Source organism: Alosa pseudoharengus, unplaced genomic scaffold, assembly GCF_046254945.1.
Source record: "Alosa pseudoharengus isolate Yale_2024_CS ecotype anadromous, Long Island Sound unplaced genomic scaffold, YU_APseudo_1.1 YU_APseudo_1.1_scf_4, whole genome shotgun sequence".
Classification (NCBI taxonomy): Eukaryota; Metazoa; Chordata; class Actinopteri; order Clupeiformes; family Clupeidae; genus Alosa; species Alosa pseudoharengus.
In genome coordinates, this window is record NW_027468774.1 from 7,787,101 (window position 1) to 7,811,507 (window position 24,407).

General features: G+C 44.5%; 3 protein-coding genes across 3 annotated transcripts in view; 1 reads left to right on the forward strand and 2 right to left on the reverse strand.

The window, feature by feature from the left end:
* LOC143103335 (integrin alpha-X-like) overlaps positions 1-4,927 on the forward strand; it is a 34,024-nt gene extending 29,097 nt beyond the window's left edge. The window contains exons 25-30 of the mRNA XM_076267169.1: positions 287-385; positions 1,491-1,577; positions 3,051-3,161; positions 3,900-4,013; positions 4,289-4,399; positions 4,572-4,927. Of these exons, the coding sequence (XP_076123284.1) occupies positions 287-385; positions 1,491-1,577; positions 3,051-3,161; positions 3,900-4,013; positions 4,289-4,399; positions 4,572-4,643 (594 nt within the window). The 3' untranslated portion in view covers positions 4,644-4,927. The remainder of the gene's footprint in view (positions 1-286; positions 386-1,490; positions 1,578-3,050; positions 3,162-3,899; positions 4,014-4,288; positions 4,400-4,571) is intronic.
* grnb (granulin b) overlaps positions 1-24,407 on the reverse strand; it is a 269,480-nt gene that overhangs the window by 215,710 nt on the left and 29,363 nt on the right. The gene's annotated exons all lie outside the window — the stretch shown is intronic.
* map3k14b (mitogen-activated protein kinase kinase kinase 14b) lies at positions 4,906-19,573 on the reverse strand. Its single transcript, XM_076267168.1, has 15 exons — positions 19,556-19,573; positions 17,982-18,163; positions 17,623-17,692; positions 15,263-17,432; positions 14,813-14,947; positions 14,334-14,463; positions 13,439-13,567; positions 12,887-12,991; positions 12,431-12,594; positions 9,995-10,145; positions 8,369-8,854; positions 7,917-8,014; positions 7,370-7,496; positions 6,698-6,804; positions 4,906-5,779 (listed from the first exon to the last, which is right to left on the reverse strand). Exons 2-15 carry the CDS (start codon positions 18,040-18,042, stop codon positions 5,576-5,578), a joined length of 4,137 nt encoding a protein of 1,378 aa, XP_076123283.1. The 5' UTR covers positions 18,043-18,163; positions 19,556-19,573; the 3' UTR covers positions 4,906-5,575.

Consider the following 24,407-nt stretch of genomic DNA (forward strand, 5'->3'; position numbering starts at 1 on the left):
AACTTCAACCTCAAATGTTGTGGGTGGGGCTAAGTTCGGCTGGCTTCCAGGCAGATAAATATAGTAATTACGTCAAATTATAATGTGATTCTATGGCATTACGTGGTATGTTTAACTTTCACCAACCTAGGTAATGTAATATATTATATCAGATAGTTGACCTCTGGTCCAATCTCTCTCACTCTCACGCATGCTCGCTCGCTCACTCACTCACTCACTCATTCACTCACTCACTCACTCACTCACTCACACTCTCTCTCTCTATCTCTCTCTCTCTCTGTCCCAGGTAACAAACAGCATTAGAGGACTCAATCTTACTGTTGTAATTCATGTTCCAGTAAGACTCCAAGATAAAGATATCTGGACCGATGTGGACAGCCTTAACGTGAGTGTTTCTTTATTGCCACCAGATAACCAACCAAGACACGACTGAAGTTTTTAGTCCGTCTTGATGAATGAAAACATAGTTATGAATACTATACACTGCGTTTTTTCTGATAAATCACCCTATATCCTCCACACAGGATTGGATAATGATGTCAATATTTAAATATGAATATGAATATTTTAGGGCTGTCAATCGATTAAAATTTTTTATGTAATTAATTACATACTCTGTGATTAATTAATCTAAATTAATCGCATTTATAATTTTTTGCTGTGAAAGTATTTAAAATATTTAAATTCAAATGAATCATTGAATAATCAGCATTAGTGACATTAAAGTTCAAAGTTATTTTCACTGTTCAAATAATGGCCATAATAATCTATGATATGACCTAATATGCTGAGGAAATAAATAAAAAAGTGATTCGGGAAGAAGTTTTTTTTTTTTTTCACATACAAGGCATTTCAGGCCACAGATATAACCTAGGGAACACAATGAAAATAAATTAACACTCCCCTCAATGTCAACACTTATTTCTTTGCATTGATGTGCGACTATAGAGTTGATGAACTCCGGTGATATGCAAATTCCTTGCTGCAGACATTGCAAAGGACTTTATTTTCAACACTTTATTTTTTATCAACACCATCAGGCCGTTTTTTTAAAAGTAAATGTTCCAATCAATGATCCAGGCAGCACGTTTTCTTCTCTCGCCTTCATTTTACAGTCTAATTTTTACTGACTAGAACGGCTCGGGGTCAAAGGTCATACAGAATCGATTAATCTGCACTAATTTTTTTAATCAGTTATTTTTTCTCAAATTAATTAATCGAAATTAATCAGTTATTTTGACAGCCCTAGAATATTTTAAAAGTGGTAAATAGTCTCCATTAAGCTCAATGAAGCTGTTGACCTATGTCCTCACACTGTTCTCAACTCCCTGAGCTAATGATTGCAAATGGTCTATTCATGTGTATAAGTGATTTATCGATGCCTGTAAATGGTCTATCTATGATATCTGTTAAAGGTTTAAGTATGTCTATGAATAGTCGGTCCATGTCATCATAAAACTGGCTTCGTTATTGTTTCTATTTCACATTAGATCACAGGATGCACCAGGGAGGGTGAGCTGGAACCAAACATAACCAATTTTAAAGAGACCCTGCTGAAGAACAAAGAACCTATTGTGGTAATGAACAGACCTTCAAAGCGTTCTCAAATTCTACAACAAAACTATTTATTAATTTTTGATTGGACGCGAGATATTCTTGAGTGGGGATACCAAAGGTCATCCCCACTTTCACCTCTAGTAATCATTCCAACTAGCCTAGAAATCTAGATGCTTTTGCTGGAAAAATCAAACTTCGATTAAGCCAATCAAATGTATAGAGTCGGTGGGCAGGCTTAAGATAATGACGACAGAGTTGCTACGGTTCCGCGTGAATTCCTTTCTACTTGAAAACAAAGAAGATGGATGCTGCTGCTGGCGAACAGCGGCCTTTGAATCGCGACTCGAGTTAAGCTTTTTTTAAATTGGCATATCTTTACCAACCCCACTCTCAATCGTGCCTAAGGCCCACTCACAGGGGTGGGTATATCTTTACCAAACCCACTCTCAATATTGCTGAAGCAGTTTGATTGAAAGGCCAACTGCTCATCACATCAGAGTAGCTTAGACAGACTAACATAATATGCCTATATACCTACACAATATGCCTATACATAATATACCTATACATAATATGCCTATACATAATATACTAATACATAATATGCCTATACATAATATACCTATACATAATACGTCTATACATAATATACCTATACATAATATGCCTATACATAATATGCCTATACATAATATGTCTATACATAATATACCTATACATAATATGTCTATACATAATATACCAATACATAATATGCCTATACATAATATACCTAAACATAATATGTCTACATAATATACCTATACATAACATGCCTATACATAATATACCTATACATAATATACCTATACATAATATGACTATACATAATATACCTATACATAATATACCTATACATAATATGTCTATACATAACATGCCTATACATAATATACCTATACATAATATGCCTATACATAATATACCAATACATAATATGCCTATACATAATATGCCTATACATAATATGCCTATACATAATATACCTATACATAATATGCCTATACATAATATACCTATACATAATATACCTATACATAATATACATAATATACCTATACATAATATACCTATACATAATATGCCTATACATAATATACCTATACATAATATGCCTATACATAATATGCCTATACATAATATGACTATACATAAGATACCTATACATAATATGTCTACATAATATACCTATACATAATATGTCTATACATAATATACCTATACATAATATGCCTATACATAATATAACTATACATAATATGTCTATACATAATATGCCTATACATAATATGACTATACATAAGATACCTATACATAATATGTCTACATAATATACCTATACATAATATGTCTATACATAATATGCCTATACATAATATACCTATACATAATATACCTATACATAATATGCCTATACATAATATAAGACTGTTGTTGGCTTGTCTCTCCATCAGGACTGTTCTGTTGCCGTGTGTCTGGAGTTCAGATGCACCTCATTCATGATGAGAGGCGACTCCAAATCTTACACAGTCTCAGGAAACGTGAGCTCAGGATGGATTGAGCAGGTGCTGCTAAGTATATATTTTGCTGAAACTGCTGTATTATATTCAACATCTTTGTTTGAAGGTACAATATGCAAGATTCCCCAGAGTTAGATAAGTCGATACATACCCTTCTCATCTCTGTGCGTGTAGTTACTCGGTCTGACGCACCCGTGGCTAGCCTAGCTTAGCACAGGTTTGTCAAAATGGCTGGTTGTAATAGCATACACCTCCCAATAGTGACAAAAGAAACTCCAACATTTTCCTATTTACATGCTGTGATTTGTATAGTTACAACATAAGCGTTTTGTAAGCGTATACAGACTTGGTACTATGTTCACATTGCATTGCTGAAAAGCTCCGGTGTTACTTCTTCAAACCCCAAGGAGCAGTGCTTTGCAAATCACTCCAATCTCTCTCCACTTCTCTTTCCAATCCTCTCTCTCTCCTCTCTCTCTCTCCTCTCGCCACTCTCTCTAATCCTCTCTCCACTCCTCTCTCTCCACTCCTCTCTCTCCTCTCTCACTCCACTCCTCTCTCTCCTCTCTCTCTCCACTCCTCTCTCTCCTCTCTCTCTCCACTCCTCTTTCTCCTCTCTCTCCTCTCTCACTCCACTCCTCTCTCTCCTCTCCTCTCTCTCTCCTCTCTCACTCCACTCCTCTCTCTCCTCTCCTCTCTCTCTCCACTCCTCTCCTCTCTTTCTCCTCTCCTCTCTCTCTCTCCACTCCTCTCTCTCTCCTCTCCTCTCTCCAATCCTCCCAGACTGGACTGATTTCTGCAATGTTTCACCTGGTCAGTTCGGCCACACTGAAGTACGATGACAGGAAGTACATCTTCTACTCCTCGGACTCCTCGCGCCTCACGCCTGTCACCAAGGTTACCCTGGACTCGCCAACATATCATTATCAAATCAGAGAAAACAAACACTACATTTTCTCCTGATAAGACAAATCTGTCCAACTTGAAGAACAGAGGGAATTGATGCATACAGTATTTGGTTGTATTCCTACAGTAGATATTTCTGGACATTGTATACCCTAATGTAACCATCATGGTATCACTAACTCTTGCATTTTCAGATGAAAAGCCCAAACAAATAGCTCTGACCATCAGGGAATAGTGGTGACAATAGTGTGTTTGTGTCCCTGTAGATTGAGACCCTTGTGGAGGTCTATGAGGGGCCAGACCTAACTAAGGTGATCATTGGTGGAGCCTTTGGTGGCCTGTTTCTATTGGTTATCATAACGGGGGTTCTTATCAAGGTAGGACATAATCAGCACACGTCACACTGTCACTCTAACAACCATTCCCTATTCGTCTGTCTTGAAATGCATATACTGTATGTACACAAGAAACACATTCTACCAAATGCATAATTATTAGTTTATTTAGGTACAAAAGGGCACCTAAAGTGAAAGACATTTTTTCTTTCAGGTGGGATTTTTCAAAAGTCGCTACGAGAGGCTGTTGTCTGAAGCAGAAGCAGCGTCTCAGAAAAAAGAATGATTGTGTGTGTGTATGACAAAATGCTTCACAAAATAACTGACAACATAAATGACAACATACATTAGTTGTATTTTGTAGTATGTTGCAAACTGTGACAGAAACAATGCATACAAAAGCATTTTAAGAATTTTTAATGACATATTTTATATGAAGTCTTACAAAGACACTCATTTCTAAATGAATTGCCATAACATGTTTTAGCAATTTGATTTCACAACGCTTATTAAATGCATTCATTTGTACTCAATAAAAATATAAATAAATCTGGAGAACACTTCACTTTATCTAGGTTTGCACGCCATGACTTCTTGAACATGAACCGGCTGGTTTTACAGTTGTTAAACATGTCTGATCAACCTGTCAATCAATCAAAGAATTTGACAAAGATGTCAGAGTAATCAAGAATAATGATGATAACAAAATATGCCTTACTGTACATTATGCATTTAGAAAATACCAACAGTTTGCTGGCCCAAACATAAGGTCTGAAGTTGAGTCTTGTCTTCTAACAATCTAAACTGACATTTTCAACGTGAATGTGAACAGCACCCAGTAAGACTGAAATCAAATCCACTTTGGTTTCATGCCTGCAGCTGATATTTACTGTACTTTGAATGTTTTGCTGAACTAAATGTAGTGAACAAAATGTGATCAAAATCTGTAATACACATACAATGCAATACAATGTCCTAAAATCCACATACGCTTATGCGGAAATGAATAATAATCCAGCATAATCAATGTTGTGAGATAGATAGATAGATAGATAGATAGAAAGATAGATAGATAGATAGATAGATAGATAGATAGATAGATAGATAGATAGATAGATGGATAGATAGATGGATAGATAGATAGATAGATAGATAGACAGACAGACAGACGACAGACAGTGAGACAGAAAGACTGATCGATCGATCGATCAATTTCCTTCATGGGTGGACAGAGGTAGGGAGATCGATCTCTCCTCTTCGTCTCCTCTCCTCCAGTTGTCCGTCCCTGATCCTCCAGGTCCAGGCGGGGCAGTCGTCCAGGGCAGGGACACACTGGAGCCACGTGCCCGACTCCTGCACCTCCTCCTCGGGCCGGACCAGCTTCCCGTCCAGGGTGGCCAGGCTGAACATCCGCACAGAGATCTGGAGATGGAGACGAGACAAAGACCAGTGAGAGAGAGAGAGATGCAAAGAAACATGGGGAGAAGAAGTGCAATTCAATGTGTCTGATGTTGAAGTACACTTCAAGGTGTCTGATGTATAGTAGTATAAGTATATATACTCTTTTGATCCCGTGAGGGAAATTTGGTCTCTGCATTTATCCCAATCCGTGAATTAGTGAAACACACTCAGCACACACAGTGAGCACACAGTGAGGTGAAGCACACACTAATCCCGGCGCAGTGAACTGCCTGCAACAACAGCGGCACTCAGGGAGCAGTGAGGGGTTAGGTGCCTTGGTCAAGGGCACTTCAGCCGTGCCTACTGGTCGGGTTCGAACCGGCAACCCTCCGGTTACAAATCCGAAGCGCTAACCAGTAGGCCACCGCTGCCCAAAGTTGAAGTGCACTTCAAGATGTCTGATGTTTTACACTTCAAGGTGTCTGATGTTGTACACTTCAAGGTGTCTGATGTTGTACACTTCAAGGTGTCTGATGTTGAAGTGCACTTCAAAGTGTCTGATGTTGAACTTAGTCTTAGCTATGTCTTAAACTGATTACACATGAAAACACACAGACAGTGAAACCACACACAAATACGCTTATTTTTGTTATAACCATCCCCTCTCACTGATCCAGACAGATGTGTGTGTGTGTGTGTGTGTGTGTGGGAGGGGGGTAGCATAGCTTATATTTTTGAATTTCCCCATAAATAAAGCCCCATTCAATAAAGTGTCTATCTATCTATCTATATTTGATATAAACACAAACACACCTGGTCACTAATCCCCAATAGGCAGATAGATAGATAGATAGATAGATCTATAGAACGATAGATAGTGTGTGTGTGAGAGAAAGTGTAAAGGGGCATAAAATATATCTGATATACACCCACACTCACCTGGTCACTGATCCCCATGGCAACGTGTCCCACCTTCACCTGTGGTCTCTCTCGGATCCTGAAGCGCTCTCCACTGAAGTCCTCGATCCAGATGTCCACCCCTAAACCTGGACATGACAGAAAATAGATCTGATATCTTCTAAAAGCATTATTTGGATTATCCAGCAAAAACTGACGTTTAGATTATTACATCTTAAAGCAGCCCTAAAGAGGTTTTTTTTACCTTAAAATAAGTTTCCAAAATCATTTTTATGGCACATAAACTCTTAATATGGCAAGCAGCAATTCGGAGCTCTCGTTCTACAGACTGGTGTCCATGCATTCCCTCTGTATTGTATCCAAGTTATGTTTATAATTTGTTACAAAGACAAAACATTTATTATATTAGTTTATTTATTATTGTTTATTGTTGTTTATATTTATTATGTTTTATTTTATTATTGTGCTTTTTTAATTTAATTTAATCCATGCATTCTATCTGCTTAATTTAATCCATGTATTCTATCTTGAAATTGTACCACCAAATGTAATCAGCCCAATTTATAACACCCTTGCAATCAAGTTACAGCAGCTTCTTATTGAACTCATAAAGGAGAGAAAGGATGCTTCTAGTGTCTATGCACAAAAAACACATCTCTGCGACTGTCCTCTCATCAACGCACAAACACAAACCTTCAATGCAACAGGATGGCGGCTGATTGGTGGAAACCAGCCAATCAACACTGAAGTTCTCTCTGTCAGTCTGGCTGTTATAGGATGAGAACACCCCTGAGCTAAGGTCATCTGACCAATCAGACTCCTAGGGGTATAACAGGAAGTAAGCCATGAGTACACAGAGACATCAGTCAATCATTATTATTTAGTCAATAGAATGGAATAGAAGTCAATAGAATGGAATAGAAGTCAAAAGAAGTATGTGTATGGGAAAAAATGCATATCTGATGCATATCTATGTGCAAGTTCATGTGTGTTTGTGATTTTTTAGGTAAATATGTGTTACTTATTGTGTGTGTGTGTGTGCGTGCGTGCGTGCGTGCGTGCGTGCGTGCGTATGCAATATGTGCAACTAGTGTGCGTGTGTGTGTGTGTGTGTGTGTGTGTGTGTGTGTGTGTGTGTGTGTGTGTGTGTGTGTGTGTGTATGTGTGTGTGTGCGTGCGTAATATGTGCAGCTAATTCTTATGTGTGTGTGTGTGTGTCTACGTGTGTGTGTGAACTCACCTTTTCAGAGGAATCAAACTGGTGTTCTGATGTGTTGAGTGGGATTAAGGCACGGTTCTGTGATCGAGGGGGGCGTGACACACTGTTCAAACCGGGTCCTACAGAACACATCAGAATCAATCAATCAATCAATCAATCATCCAACCAACCATGTCTACTGTTATGTTACAACACTGAACACATATACTGTATGTAATACAAGACAACTCAGTGCTACCCGTTTCACTCACTCTCTCCTATATTCACATTAACCTTCCACTATAATCAATGCTCACCAATGGCTTAACACACAAGAACACACTGACACACCTACCACACACACACACATACACACACCCACACTCACAAGCACACACACACACATACACATACACACACACACACACACTCACAAGCACACACACACACACACACACACACACTCACAAGTACATACACACACCCACACACACCTTTCATGAGTGCTTCCTCCTCTGACTCGGTCTGGTCTGTGTGTGAGAATGTGTGTGAGTGAGTGTGTGTGTGTTTGGGCCCGTAGAGGATCTGCAGCCGGTGGAAGGGCTCCCACTCCTCTTCCTCCTCCATCCAGTCGCTGGCCTTCCCCCGCAGGCTCTCCAGATCGCTCCCCTCCTCTTCCTCCCACTTCTCTCTCCTCCCCTCCGCCTCACTCCCCTCCTCCTCAGAGTGTCTCTCTCCATCCTCGCTGTCACTCCCCTCCTCCTCCTGCGCTCTCTCCCTCCAGGTGCTCAGCCAGTGCACCAGGGGCTGGGGGCTGTCGCCGCAACAGGAAGTGATGTCACAGCCTCGCAGAGGAGGAGGAGGGGCTTCCTGGGAGGTTGCAGACGGGCATTCTGGGGCTGGAGGGCTTTTCGCTTCAGCAGAGGGTTCCACAGGTGGGTGAGTTGGTGGGTAAGTTATGGTGCTGGATACTCCACCCACTGTAGCAGAGAAGTACACACGCACACACACACACACACACACACACGCACACGCACACGCACACGCACACGCACACGCACATACAAACACACACAGGCACACACACGCACACACACGCACACACACACACACACACATACAAACACACAGACACACGCACAAGGGAAAGAGAGAAAGGAAATTAAAGTTAGTATTCACTGAGATTCTGAAGCAACCTAAAAACTGATTTCACAATCTACATCATATTTTCTTTTGTCGTCATCAAAAGCCCAGAAAAATAAACAGACACATTTTCATGTAACCATTACATACAGATCAGTGCATATTTCTTCTCACTTTGCCATTACATGACATAAACAGCTGAACACCAGCGCTCCCATGGACTACAACTAACACTATTAATAACACGTTAATAACACGTTAATAAGCACACAAATGAAGGACAACAACACCTGTGGTACCCTGGCACAGGTGTGTGGAGGGTAACATCCATAACTAACACTATTGATAACACCTTAATGAACACACTTATGAGATAACACCTTAATAAACACACACGGTTACATGTCACTTGACAGTATCGACATAAGAGTGACATGACACGGTCATGAATGTGTCATAAACGTTTATGACATAACGCTTCTGTTATTAAGTGACATTCGGTTTTTGTCATAACAAGTTAGGTTTAGGGTTAGAGGTTAGGATTAAGGTTAGGATTAGGGTTAGAGGTTAGGATTCATGTGTCATGACAGTGTCATATGTTCATGACAATGTCATGACACTCTTATGCTGATACTGTCAAGTAAAGTGTTACCACACACACTCATGAGATAATGAACACACACTCATGAGATAAGGAACACACATTCATGAGATAACACCTTAATAAACACACACTCATGAGATAACACTTTAATAACACCTTAGTAAACACACACTCATGAGATAACGCCTTAATAACACCTTAGTAAACACACACTTGAGATAACACCTTAATAAACACACACTCATAAGATAACACCTTAGTAAACACACACTCATAAGATAACACCTTAGTAAACACACACTCATGAGATAACACCTTAATGAACACACACTCATGAGAAGAGGGGACCTGGCACAGGTGTGTGGAGGCGTACCTGCCCTGAGGGCGTCCCTGCTCCTCTCCTTGAGCTCCGTGGCGGAGGCCCTCCTCCCAGGGTCCTTGACCAGGCCGGCCCGGAACACCAGCGCCGTCAGCGGGTGGCAGGAACCGGGGACCTCCCTCAGCGGCGCCTCCTCACTCACTATCTGCAGCCAGACACAGAGGAGGAAGCACACTGGGCATCAGGGAGAAGGGCAGCCAGAGACAGAGGAGGAAGTACACTGTGCATCAGGGAGAAGGGCAGCCAGACACAGAGGGTGTGTTCGAAACGGGTAAAGTTGTTGCCTTTTAAGATATCTAACTGGGGAGCAAGGCAGCAAGTGCGGTTTGAAACCGAAAAAACAAATTCTGCTGCCTTCTAAGACAGTGTTTCTTAACTGGTGGGTCGGGACCCAAAAGTGGGTCGCGGAACCGTTTTGGGTGGGTCGCAGAGCTTGTGGTTAAAAATACATTTTAAAAAATCGCCAATTTCAAATGCTACCTTATCAGATCTAATATTGGACCTTTATTTTGATAAACTTTATTCGTAGCCTATACATATCAGTCAGTGCCATGGACAATGTTTATGTGACAGGTCATGTTAGACATAATTTTAGTGGTAAACACAAGTAGGCTGCTACTACAAAAAATATTTGAAGTAGCCTACAGTAGGACAAAAAATCCCATTGTGTGGTGTGCAGTAGATGGCTGGCACATGAGAGCATGAAACCATCAAAACTAAAATGCCACATGGAAACAAGGCACCCCTGTCAAAGTCATACCTGTCGAGTACTTTGAAAGGTGACATCAAGAGTTGAAGACTTCACAAATGTAGGCTAATGCCAAACATCCGCATGTTCCAAACAAGTAGGCCTACAGGCACTTCGCTTACCATGTAGCTCACAATATCCATTGGCTTGAACGCTACAATATATGGGTCGCGACTTTATGAACATGGGAAATTGTGGGTCCCAAAGCCAGACCAGTTGAGAACCACTGTTCTAAGATATCTTAGAATTCCCAAATAACGGTCATTTTTGGAGGCAGCATTGATGCACACTTCATGCTCCCTCCTACCCACAATCCCTTGCGGCAACGTCTGAAACAGCTGTGAAAGGTAAACAAACATGGCGGATGACATTGGTAATGACTGCTGAATCTGTTTAAAATGTCATTTGTGTGACCTTATTTTGCTTAGATTAGTAGATTTGAGATGAGAAAACAATTTACTATCTGATTATGCCATTGTTGTAACCATTAATAGCGTCTGGTCTGATATATCTGCCGGCCGTAAAACTAATTTATACCGTTAGCCTGCTAGCTTACGTAAGCTAACTTAGTTTAACATCAGGTCTTTGCCAACGTCATACCGTAGTGTTAACCAAAGATTCTAGAGTGCTACGCTCAATTTTAAAAGATGCATTTAATCCAAAGTCATGTCTAGTTAGACAGCTCTCTATGTAGGGAGGGAGGCAGTAGGCAGCTGTCTTCCGTTTTAAACAGAAACAGAGGAGGAAGCACACTGGGCATCAGGGGGAAGGGCAGCCAGACACATAGTAGGAAGCACACTGGGCATCAGGGAGAAGGGCAGTTAACACAGAGGAGGAAGCACACTGGGCATCAGGGGGAAGGGCAGCCAGACACATAGAAGGAAGCACACTGGGCATCAGGGAGAAGGGCAGTTAACACAGAGTAGGAAGCACACTGGGCATCAGGGGGAAGGGCAGTTAACACTGCACAAAGGATGAAGGATGTTTAGCGTTTGGTTTATTGCCCAGTGGCTGTGTGTATAGTGATTAAACACTACAACTACACAACATATTAAACACTACAACTACACAACATATTAAACACTACAACTACACTACACTTCAACTAAACCTATGTGTTCTGTGTGTAGTACATGTTTTACTTCATATTCTATGTTTTCTATGGTTCACTATGAGAGTAAGTGGGTGAGCGTATTAGCGGGTCTAAGTTCTATGTGCTCTGCGTGTTCGATTCCTTGTCTGTGGTCTTGACTTCCCATGAAGCAGAGCGGGTGTAGAGCAGGTGTGCGTAGTAGCGGGTCCAGTTTCTATGAGTTCTATGTTCCGTGTCTGTGGCCTTTACTAACCATAAGGCAGAGCAGGTGAGCGTAGTAGTGGGTCCAGGTTCTATGAGTTCTATGTGTTCTGCGTTCCGTGTCTGTGGCCTTGATTCACCATGAGGCAGAGCCGGTGAGTGTAGTAGTGGGTCAAGGTTCTATGAGTTCTATATGTTCTATGTTCCTTGTCTGTGGCCTTGACTCACGGTGAGGCAGAGCGGGTGGGCATAGTAGCGGGTGGGCATAGTAGCAGGTGGGCATAGTACTCACGATGAGGCAGAGTGGGTGGGCATAGTAGCGGGTGGGCATAGTAGTGGGTGGGCATAGTAGCGGGTGGGCATAGTAGCGGGTGGGCATAGTACTCACGGTGAGGCAGAGCGGGTGGGCATAGTAGCGGGTCCAGGGGTGGCAGCCATTGAGCATGTGGAGCAACATGCAGCAGCTGCTCCAGACGTCGGCCTTGGCCCCGCGCGCATCCCCCTTCGCCACCTCAGGTGCCATGTGGGTCTCTGTCCCCCGCAGGCCGTATCCTTGGAGACGCAACACAACACAACACAACACACAACACATGTCCCGTTTTAGCACTGCTAAATATAGGCCTTGTGATAGAGGAGCCCTGTAAGGCACCCAAGCCTTCCGCACTCACCTATCTAGCTGACTCGGCAGCTTCATATGCCATGAAATCATACAGACATTTATGTGTGTGTATCTATGTGTGTGTGTGTGTGTGTGTGTGTGTGTGTGTGTGTGTGTGTGTGTGTGTGTTTGTGTGTGTTTGTGTGCGTGTGTGTGTGTGTGTGTGTGTGTGTGTGTGTGACTCACCCCGGAATGCTCTAGGTGCCTGTCCATTGGTGTCCAGCATCTCTGAGAGTCCAAAGTCGCACAGGAAGCAGTCTCTCCCATCCTCAGATAGCAGCACATTGTCCACTACACACAAACAGACAATGACAGATTCAGTGTCAGAGAGACAACCAATCACAGATCCTGTGTCAGAGAGACAACCAATCACAGATCCAGTGTTAAATTACACCCTTGATCAGGAAGCGGCATATTACCCACGTTACATGATCAAGCAGGTAGTCCTCAAATCTGAATACCCACATCCGACAAACAGCCAAAAAGAAATAATAGCCAATTAGACTAATCAAAGGACAACATATTCATGAACAGAAAAACACTCTGACATGTTCTAAGCATGAAGCACACCTGAACTCAAAAACCAGACAGACATCATTAGACTCAGAGAACACTTCAGACTCACGCCTGCCTGCATCAAACAGTCGGAGTAAGAAGATGAGCAGCCAGACCCGAATGCTCCTGTGTTCCTGGGAGGTGGGGGTGGAGGTGGAGGTGGGGGTGGGGTGGGGTGCTCACCTTTGACGTCCAGGTGCAGCACGCGTCGCCTGTGCAGGTGCTCCAGGGCCTCCAGCACCTGGACGTGGTAGTGCAGACTCAAGTCCTCAGGGAGACGACCCCGACACCTCAGCAGCTGAGCCAGGGAGCCTGGGAGAGAGAGAGAGAGAAGGAGAGAGAGAGAGAGAGACAGAGAGAGAGAGAGAAACAGAGAGAAAGAGAGAGAACATTCCCATGAGAGAGGGGGAGAGAGAGCATGCCCATAACAAAGGGGGAGAGAGAGAGAGAGAGAGAGAGAGAGAGAGAGAGAGAGAGAGAGAGAGTGTGCCCATGAGAGAGGGAGAGAGAGAGAGAGGCTCAGACAAGAGTAAGAGAATAATGGAGTAAATAAAGGGACAAGTGGACGGTACAAGAGAGGAAATCAATGAAGACAGGATGAGAAGAGAAGAGAAGAGGATCCTGACATGACCTTGAGACAGAGCAGATGAGAGACTGAACTCCAGGCTGGGGACACAGTGAGCACATGCAGGGATGATATTCCAGCAAAAGAAGACGGATAGATAGAAAGACTTAACCTGGCATCTCCCGCCCCCCTCAACTCTCCTCTAGTCTCAGACCTCCTCCACAACTTCAACATCTCTCATCTTCCTCATCCTCTCCTCTCCTCATTTTTTCCTCTCCCCTTCTTTTCCACCCCTCTTCTCTTCCTCTCCTCATCCTGTCCTCTGTTCTCTCCTCCTTTTCCTCTTCCTCTCATCCTCTCTCATCCTCTCTTCTTCCTGTCCTCTCCTCTCTCTCATCCTCTCCCCTCCTCTTCCTGTCCTCTCCTCCCTCTCCTCTCTCATCCTCTCCTGTCCTCTCCTCTCCCCTCCACACTTCACCCCTCTCCCAGTGAAGAACATCTCTAAGAGTGTACCTGTCTTGAGGTCCATAAAGAGGACGATGTTGGGTCCTTCCCTCACGGCTCCAAACAGCTGGAGGACGCGAGGAGAGCTCAGGCCACTCCACGTGCCCACCTCTTCCCAGCTGAAACTACAGAGCGGCACCTGAGGGGGACAGAACATAACACAGAACTATCATCTAATGAATGCAGAGACTCATGGGAAATGTAGTTTATAACGGCAACATAACATCCTGTTCAGTTGCTTCTCAACATTGATTTCAGTTCAAGCCTCTTTGTCATACAGTCTATCTATAATGATCTATAATATAACACATGAATAATACATAACCTGAGTACTCCCTCATAAAAAGCCAATGTCGTATTACCCTTTGTTACTCAGCATTAAATATAGTTTAAATAGTACATTGACACAGTAACATGTGCAACTAGTATAACGTGTGTAGCAATGATAAGTGCAAGCCATGGGGCTCCTCAATGACTTGCACGCTTACCTTTTTGGCCGCACACTTGAATCCAGTGTTGAGGTCCACAGCACTGAAAACGTCTCCGTAAGAGCCGTTCTGAATGTGCTGGAGCAGAGAGTACTGCTGACCCTCACGGTACGTCAGGTTCCTGGGCTGCAGAAGCTGACATAGGGACACACAGCAAATGGGAGACGCCGCTACAAATGTGCCAACAGGCACACATGCTCATGTTTGTGTTTGTTATTTCTGTTCAAGGTCATTTCCATGCACAGAAAAAGACAACTAACTTCTGTCCGACTTTCCTCTGTTTCTTTCATGTACCATGTCTCTACTGATCTATTAAAGTTAAATAAACAACACATTATTATTTTTCTAAATTCATGAATTAACGTAAATAATATTTAATTATACTAAACATATTATGCTTGCGGTGTTTGAGGCAGACGAAGGTTCATTTTCTTCTTCATTGTGTATTACCTTCTGGGGATGGAAGAGAAAGCCCTCGTTGGCGCTAGTCTTCTCTCTGTCCCTGTCGTCGCCCGTCTCTCTCACCAGCTCCCTGAAGAAGGGCGACACCAGACGCCGGTCCGACTGGGTCACAACGCCACGGAGGTCCTTCAGAACCCACTCCAGGTGGCTGGCCAGGTGGGCCGGCGAGTCCAGCTGCATCCCCGCCTCCAGCGTCTGCGCGAGAGCGTCAGCGGCGTCCCTCTCCGCACCGTTACCAGGCGACGAGGTGGGTGAGTCCAGCACCGCCTGGTACAGTGAGTCCGATGAGTTGCCATGGTTACCGGGAGTGGATTCCGAAGCACTCCTCTCGCTGTCGTTGAGGGAGACCGAGCCCCACTCCGCAACGGCCGAGGTGCTGAGAGAGTCTGAGTCGACCCCGCATGACGAGTCACACACGGAGGGGTCAGAGGTCACCACAGAGGTCATCGCCGAGGTGACCCCGTTGTCTGTCTCGCTGCAGTAGAGGTTGGGATACACCTCCATGCTACTTTGGGAGGCCTCTGTCTCAACAGGACAGGTACACAGGGCGGTAGTGCTGTCACTTAGATAGAGAGAGTGGACGCTTCCCTCTGTGCTAGTCTGAGAGGCCTCTGTCTCGACAGGACAGGTACACAGGGCCACAACCCTCTCGCTCAGATAGGGGGAGTCCAGGCTTCTCTCCACGCTGTACAGCGACGAGTCGGAGTCCCTGGCCGTCTCTGTGCTGCTGTAAGATGCGTTGGAGCCTCCTCGTCCATTCATGCAGACGTACACGCACTCCGAGTCATCGTTCACGCACAGCGAGTCGAAGCTCCGCCGCACGGTGTTGCAGGACGAGTCCGAGCGAAAGACCGTCTCACTGCTACTACACCTCGAGTCCGAGTTGGTCTCGACGCCCAAGCAGGGGCCCTTCCCCCTGTTCATACACACGTAAGAGGAGTCCGAGTCGTCGTTCGTACAAAGGGAGTCAGAACTGCCCTTCACGGTCGAGGAGTCAAATCTTCTCCTCGGCTTGAGAGTGCTGCTAGAGTTTGTGTGAGAGTTGACGTCCTCTGCACACAGCGAGTCGAAGCTGCGCGTCACCGTGTAGGCAGAAGAGGTGGACGTGCAGGTGGCGTCAGTGCTGCTGCGGAGGGACGAAGACGACGTGTCCACGCTGTAGTCCTTCGACCTGTCCGTCCTCAGTCTCCCACACAGACCAGGCAAGGCCGAGACGCCGTCCACAGCATCAAAGCTTCTGGACAGTGTGCAACACGAGTCGGACGTCGTCCCAGTCTCTGTGCTGCCGTAGGTGTACGGGACGGTGCTCCGAACACACACGCGGCTGAGGCTTCCGTCCAGCTTGGCACGGAAGCATCTAGAATCTGAGTGACCGTTCCAGCACGATGACGACACAGTCGTGACACTCCTATCCAAGCTACAGGTGGAGGAACCGGAAACTGTGTTGCCGGGGAAACCTGGACACAAACAGCGCAGCGGTGAGCCATGGTCCAGGGGGAATGAGTCAGAGCTCCGTTCCGAGAGGCTGTAGCTCTGAGCGGAGTCGGGGGTGTTGGAGTGGGACGAGCCGGGGCTCTGCTCCGACGGGAAGCAGGAGGAACAGGAGCCAAGCTGGACCTGAGTGCTGTGGTGTGTGTGTGCCGAGTCTCCGCCCCCTGGCGTGCGTGAGCTGGAGGTGTCTGTGCTGCCTCTGCCATCTGGACTCTGGGAGAGGAGGCTGCCGAGGCTGTCCAGGCTGGGGGACTCCCAGAGAGGGGCCTTGCGGTCGGCAAAGGCCGGGGGTGGACTGAGTCTGTGAGGCTGAAATCGGTGCCTCCTCCCTGGGCTTGGGTCCCATGGATTGGGGGTCCACCTGTGGTGGGCTCTGGAGGTGCGTGGGCATTCATCACTGCTGCTGGCCGGCTCACTAGGCTCGGACAGGATCCTCCTGCTCCTCCTCTCTCTCATGTCACCCCTTGCTCTACCCCTCTGTGGTGCCTCTCTTCCTCCCCCTCTCCCTCCCTCCCTCCATCTCTCGTTCCAGCGCTCCTTGGTGGGCTCTGCCTTCTTCCTCTGTCTCTTGCGCCTCTTCTGGCTGCGGCTGGGGGTCCAGGCACAGTCATCGTCCTGGGACTCGGAGAGATCCTCTCCCTTGCCCAAACAAACCCCCACAAAGGGCCTGCCAATCCCCACAACAAACCACCAGACAGAGCTTATGTTATTTACATACATGAAAAAGATGAGAAGACAAACTCTGCAAAATACCAGTACTTTCATCAAAGATTATATAACTGTGCCCAGATATTTGATCAAGTTGTCACTAGATTCTGTGTGTGTGTGTGTGTGTGTGTGTTTGCAAGTGTGTTCACCTGGTGTTGTGAGAGACTTTGCTCAGATAGAAATCCATGCAGTTGGGACTGAACTCCTCAGACTCGTCGCCTGAGACAAAACACACAAAAAAAGCCAAATTTCAGTTCAATACCACACATATACCCTCTTACCCCTCCCGTACCACACATATACCCTCTTACCCCTCCTGTGCCCACACATATACCCTCTTACCCCTCCTGTGCCCACACATATGCCCTGTTACCCCTCCTGTACCCACACATATACCCTCTTACCCCTCCCATACCACACGTATGCCTTCTCATCCCTCCTGGGCCCACACATATGCCCTCTCACCCCTCCCGTGCCCAAACATATGCCCATCCTTCTGCACTCTTACCTTCCTCCTGGGCGATGATGGAGTCGCAGCGCGGCTCCTCCTCAGTGCCAGGCTCGTCCATGCCAGGTAGCTCAGCTCCGGGCAGGACCAGGGGCACTTGGTGCTTCTCCGTGGCCCGCACGCAAGCCTCCTCCCTGGGGGAGCACAGAATGGAGCCTCCCCTTCCCACCAGGATCCTGGCACTGCAGTTAAACATGGTGGGTATGGCCATTCCACTGTCTTGGCCCGACAACAAGACACACAGTGACTTATCAGCACTTACATCTGGGTCAGTTGTGGCTTACAATCATGTTAGGTATTGCCACAGATACCACAACACAAATGCACCACTGAACCCACCAGGCTCAGCCTAAAAGTCTTTTTAATTGACTTCAGAAGAAGCTTTATAGTATTGAAGCTCATAAGAAGATTAATAGTATTGATATAACACTTTGATCTCATTCAAGGGTGGTGGTAGTGTAGTGGTTAAGGAGCTGGGCTAGCGTGCAGTAGCCTGAAAGTTGTCGGTTCAATTCCCGGCTTCCACCGTTGTACCCTTGAGCAAGGCACTTAACCCCAAGTTGCTCCGGGGACAATGTGATCCCTTGTAATATCTGACATATGATTCTGATATTATGATATATGTCACTTTGGTCAAGAAGTGTCTGCTAAATGGGTCACTGAACACACCAGTGTCAGCCTAGAGGACTTTAAAAGTATTTTATATATCATACTGTATAATGAAGTATTTGAATCTATTTCATACAATATATTTATTGAATATTGATGTAACAGTTTGTTCTCATTCAACAAAGAACAAGAAAAAACAACTAAAAAGCTCACTGTCTACACTGAAAAGGCTCAAATGCTGAAACTGGACAGTATATGATGAATGCACTGTGACCAAACTCTAACATCTGACAATAAGAGCATTCGAAGTATCTCACACAAGCCATACCCCAGACATGAAGGTTTCAGTTCCACATAGACATCTATACCACATTCATTAGATGTATTGACCATAACACTGTGAAGTAGTCATGTTGTTGCTTTGACTGAAATCAGTTATATCAATATGAAGTCTGTTTGTAATAAACTTTTTTAAACACTATACATTTACATAATAAACTTTAAACTACACATTTACATAATTCAACTCAACAAGATAAGTCAAAACAACAAGATGATTTGACCAGGCAATACTCAGTTCCATTTATACATTCTACATCAACACTGAATTGCACAAAAAAAACAATTCAGTCATGTTTACATGTTTACTTACATGCAGTCTACAAATCCAACAATACCTTTTGCCTGCTCAGATATAGAAAAGCTGGTTTGTTTGTTCTCTAAGCATTAAATCAGAATGAATTCAAAGTCTAATCCACTGGGTTCCGTCTAACAACTGAACATTTACGTAGAACTAGCTCCTGTTATAAAACTGCCCCATTTCCTCCCACTCATTTTAGCACTGCCTCTACCACTAACAGGTAGAGAGCCACAGGTAGCGATCACTACAGGTGAGGAGAGACAGGTAAATGACACGGGTGTACACTAAACACATACTCATACAGACACACACACACAGCACGCACCTTTTTCCATGCAGTTGGTCTGGCTGCCGGGTGTGAGTGAGTGTGTTGAGTGGCCGGCTGGCTGGTGTTAAGGATCTGAGGAGGAGGCCGTTATAAATAGCCAGCAGAGATTTGGCATGTATGAGCAGGCATGCTAGCAGCCTCCTGCTCTCAGCTATCTGTTCAGCTGTCACAGTCTCTCTCTCTCTCTCTCTCTCTCCCTCCCTCTCTCACTCTCTCTCTCCAGTCACATTCAAACACATGCCCTATGGCCTCCTCTATCAAACACACACATACACACACACACTCACACACACATACTGTACCTACCCATACCTACACACACATAGATGGCATTCCACCCCTCCCCTCTGAAAAACATAAACACCCACTCTCCCTCCCTCCCTCTCTCTTCTTCTCTCTCTCTCTCTCACTCCAACATGCCTATCCTGGCCAACACACCCACACACTCTCTCACTCTCTCTCCCTCTCTCTGTCCAACATGCCTATCGTGGCCAACACACACACACATACAGTGCCCTTACTTCCTCTTCCCTCTCCCACTCCTGTAGCCTACCAGTCCTCCCTTCCCCTCTCTCCCTCTCTCTTACCCTTTCACTAGAGAGCCAAGGATCAAAACAATCTGTCCTCAACTCCCTGGCCAGTCAAGGTCTGACAAGGCTCCTCAAGGATCGTTTTAATAAGACACGCGACCTCAATGACACCTTTCCTTAAATACCTCTAAAGCCCGCAGGAATTACTCTTCACCTTTCAGATGATCCTCTCTAAGCGGTCTACAACAATGTGTGGGGTCTGGTCATGTAGGCCTAACCAAAGTATGGGATAATGTATTGTCCCCCGGTCAAAATCAGAAAATAAGTCCCGACAGGAAGAACTGGACCCTGATGCGAAGGGCAAGGACTTATGGGTCATTAAGAAACTGATGTAGTGTCGTTGAGGTCATGTGTCTTATATATTACTAAGGGGCTACTTGCCAAAATGAAAATAGAAATAACAATAAGTGTTTTTAAATTCATTTGTTGTGATTTCCTGGCTTCCGCAGAGAAAGAAATGAGTTGCCACACAAATAGAATTTGAAAGCTAAAATTCTAGAAAGCTAAGATTCTAGAGCACTGCACTCAAAAATCTTATAGACCCTTTCAAGAGAGTTCCATTATCAGCATCATAGTTGGCCCCACAAGGCTTCCGTTTTAACATTCCATATGTTATCTTAATGCAGATTGGGAACCAAATAGAACGTTCAAGCATTGTTTTTGTTTTTATTGTTGAAAGGGTCTATAGAATTTCTGACAAAGTATATCCACAATCAATTAACATGTAGATAAAAGGGTGGTTTCATCATTCGCTTTGTGTAGAGTTTAGTAATGTATCATCAATAAATACAATTAAGTATATCATCTAAAATTATTATTATGAAGGAAAATACAGTTAAGTAAAGAGACACTTTTATCCAAAGGATAAAAAAACGTGCAATGTTTGGGTATAGAGTCGATGCCAACCTTTTATCAGTTACTGCTGCTCAAACCCACCCCCATTGTCTTATAGTATTCATGACAAATGACTGAAGGAGCCATCATAGATCCCTCATGCACAAGCACAACATTAACACTATAAAGTTTCAATAAAACACCCCCTGAATTATGCTACGGTTACCATGGTTACTGCTCCCAAAGTTACGTTATAGAAAGGATTTAGAATAAGAAATGTGGAAGTATTAAAAAAGAAAGTTAAAGATGTTTGAGGCAAAGCATTTCTGAGGTTTGCTATTCTTACCTGCTGTTGTGGAGGCTCTGAGGAGACAATGGCGGTAGGATTAGTGGAAGGACGCTTAGTAGCCAGACTTCTCCAAGGCTTCTGCGTTATTTTTACCCCGCACTTCCTACAACACAGGCCCCGACACTCAAGTTGCTGTGTCATTGAAATCCGACAACCTCGCTCCCCTTACACTGAGGGACAAATGTGTCAGGCTCTTTTGAATATCAAACTTAATATTGCACTTAATTCATATTTTTATAAAAATCATTGAGTTGAATCTCTTGAGGTAAGATTGAGGACAGCTTGGACTATTTGGGAATAAGTGTGTGAGTGTGTGTGTGTGTGTACAAATGTTAATGCTGAACACCCCCCACTCACACACACACACACACACACCCACACATAATTCCATCCATCCACCCACACCCACTCACAAATCCATCCATCCACCCACCCACAAATGCGCACACATAGATACTCGGCCTCACTGTGTAACATTACTCCTCTTGGAACACAGCACGACAGGGAATGTGTGTCAGTGGATTCTGATTGGCTGGCAGAGGTGACAAGTATGACAAGATCGGACCCCCTTTCCCGAAAACTGCCCACGCTTGGACACAGACATACACAAACAAAAACAGACCAACACATTTACTTTACTCACTCATGGAGATACAAACGTCATGCTCTCACTTTCTCTCACTCTCTTTTATACACATTCACACACACACACACACACACACAAAATGAGTGAGAGAGGGAGAGAGGGGGGGGTATGTATATGTGTATGTTCAGATTTATTGTATTATATAATAATAAATCTTTTGGCAATGCAAGTAATCATGTTATGCCTATGAAGCATTTTGAATTTGAAAGAGAGAGAGAGAGAAAGAGACTCCATTCATAACAGTGTGATTCCACTGAGGCTAAACGAGCAGGGATGTTAAAGGGCTGGGCAGCTGTTTGGATTATGTTATTTATATACATTATAGAGGCATTTCTCCCACGAAACACCTGCGTCACCAGCACACCCAAACGTCACAGTGGTCAGGCAGGGCAAGGGGACTTCCCCCCCCCCCTCTCCTCTCCTCTCATCCCCCCCTCTCCTCTCCTCTCCTCCCCTCTCATCCCCCCCTCTCCTCTCCTCTCCTCTCATCCCCCCCTCTCCTCTCCTCTCTTCTCATCACGCTCCATCTCCTGAACCCATCAATCCATTTCAATCTGCTGTTTAATTCCGGCCACAGGCATTGTGTTACCCGTTAGTAGGAGTCCGGTTTCTCGAACACAGCGCCCACACCACTGTTCACACATGATCACACCCGCTCTGCTTACTAGATTGCCCATATTATCTGAGTGGACAGACCAGGGGCCAACAGCAGCGATCACAGAAGCCACATTCTCCATGACATGGCACTATGCAATGTATGCATATAATTGCCATTTACGTAATACAATATATAATTGAGATGGTGTTCCCGACGGTAGCTATGCAAATGACTTGAAGTATAACCGTAATTTGATTGGTTGGTGCCGTCCTTCGATTGGCTTGATTGGCCGGTGCCGTCTGTTGGTGCAACAGCTGAACTTCTCAACGCGAGGGACGGGAGAAACGCGACGCAACGGACCCACAATTCAGTTGGGCAACGGATGACGTGAGCCCATATAAGTGGGATGCCTCTCCAGCACTGCAACGCACGCAGCTGTGTAGAGGCCGTAAGTAGTTTAAAAGTACTTGTGTTCAAGAAACTGTGTGAACCCGCGAGGAAGAAGATTCTCTGGAACCTCCCTCCACCACAAAGAAGACACAAGTTCAGTGTCCAAAATTATTTGGGGGGAAAGTTAGGTTCTATCTATTTTGACGAGTGAATGTGTACATTACTTAAAGAATAAATTTGGGGTAGAACGAATGAGAATGAAAGTGTTATGCCTGTATCTGCAACAAGCATGCCATCACAATACGAGCAATAGTTTAGTATAGTAAGAGACCCTTAAAGGATATAAAAAAGATGTGCATCGCTATCGGCCAGGATGAGTTTTAAAATATTGGTATGTCAAATATCAGCAGAAATCTAATACCATGCGTCCCTAGATAAGAAGCCTTTGGTATTGTTCAAAGATTAAACACATATCCAAAGATTATCTCATGAGGACTTGTCATCGGATTACCATGGCTACCTCAACATTTGAGAAGTGATCCTCCTATGGGTGGCAGCAGTGATCCTCCTATGGGTGGCAGCAGAGAGCTGGGTTGATAGGAGTGTGAACTGTGATCCACTAAGAGGGTCTAATGCCTTCACCCACACAACACCAGTCTTTGTAAAGGGACAGAATTCGACTCGAGAAAAGACACACAGATGAATGGTTTTCTTTCCTTTTTTTTATTTTCCATCTTAATTCTTCACTTGTATAATTATAAACAAATGACACCTGATCCACTTCAAACAAAGTAATAATCAAAAAATCACTTAATAGTAAAATAAAAACAGATCCAGAGTAAAGCCAGCTCTTTATTCCTTGTCCAAACACAATCTGTCGCTTTCCGCCATCCGTACACAGTCAAGAGGTTGTTCTGACTCTGACCATAAGAGAGATACACTAAAAAATAACCATGTTTGTTTTCCTTTTTTAAAACAAATTTGAATCAGATGGTTCAGACTCTAGCTGTAAATCATCCTCACTGGACACACGAGACCCATGTGTCCAGCAGGAAACCCCACCCTGAGGATCGTGGGAGAATGAGGCCCTTCAAACAGCGTGGAGAAGGAGCTAACAGCTAACTTTGTGAAGCATGACGCTGCCCTCACCTGGCCCAGATAACTGCCGTGTCCTGCCTATGCACAGGGCCTGGCCACGGTGGTGGCTAGAAGGGATACAGCTAAGTGTTAGGGTTAGGGTTAGGGTTAGGTTACTTCCTGTCCTGATACTGTTTATTTCTATGGAGATTTTCACTATCTGTTACGTGACTTCCGTTCTTAGCTGTATCCCATCTAGCCACAACCCCTGGCCACCTTCTGGGTTGATGTTACATTTGGGTAAGCAGCTAGCTGAATTTCTAGGACGATAAGGCACACCCCATTTAACCAGAAGTCACTCTTAA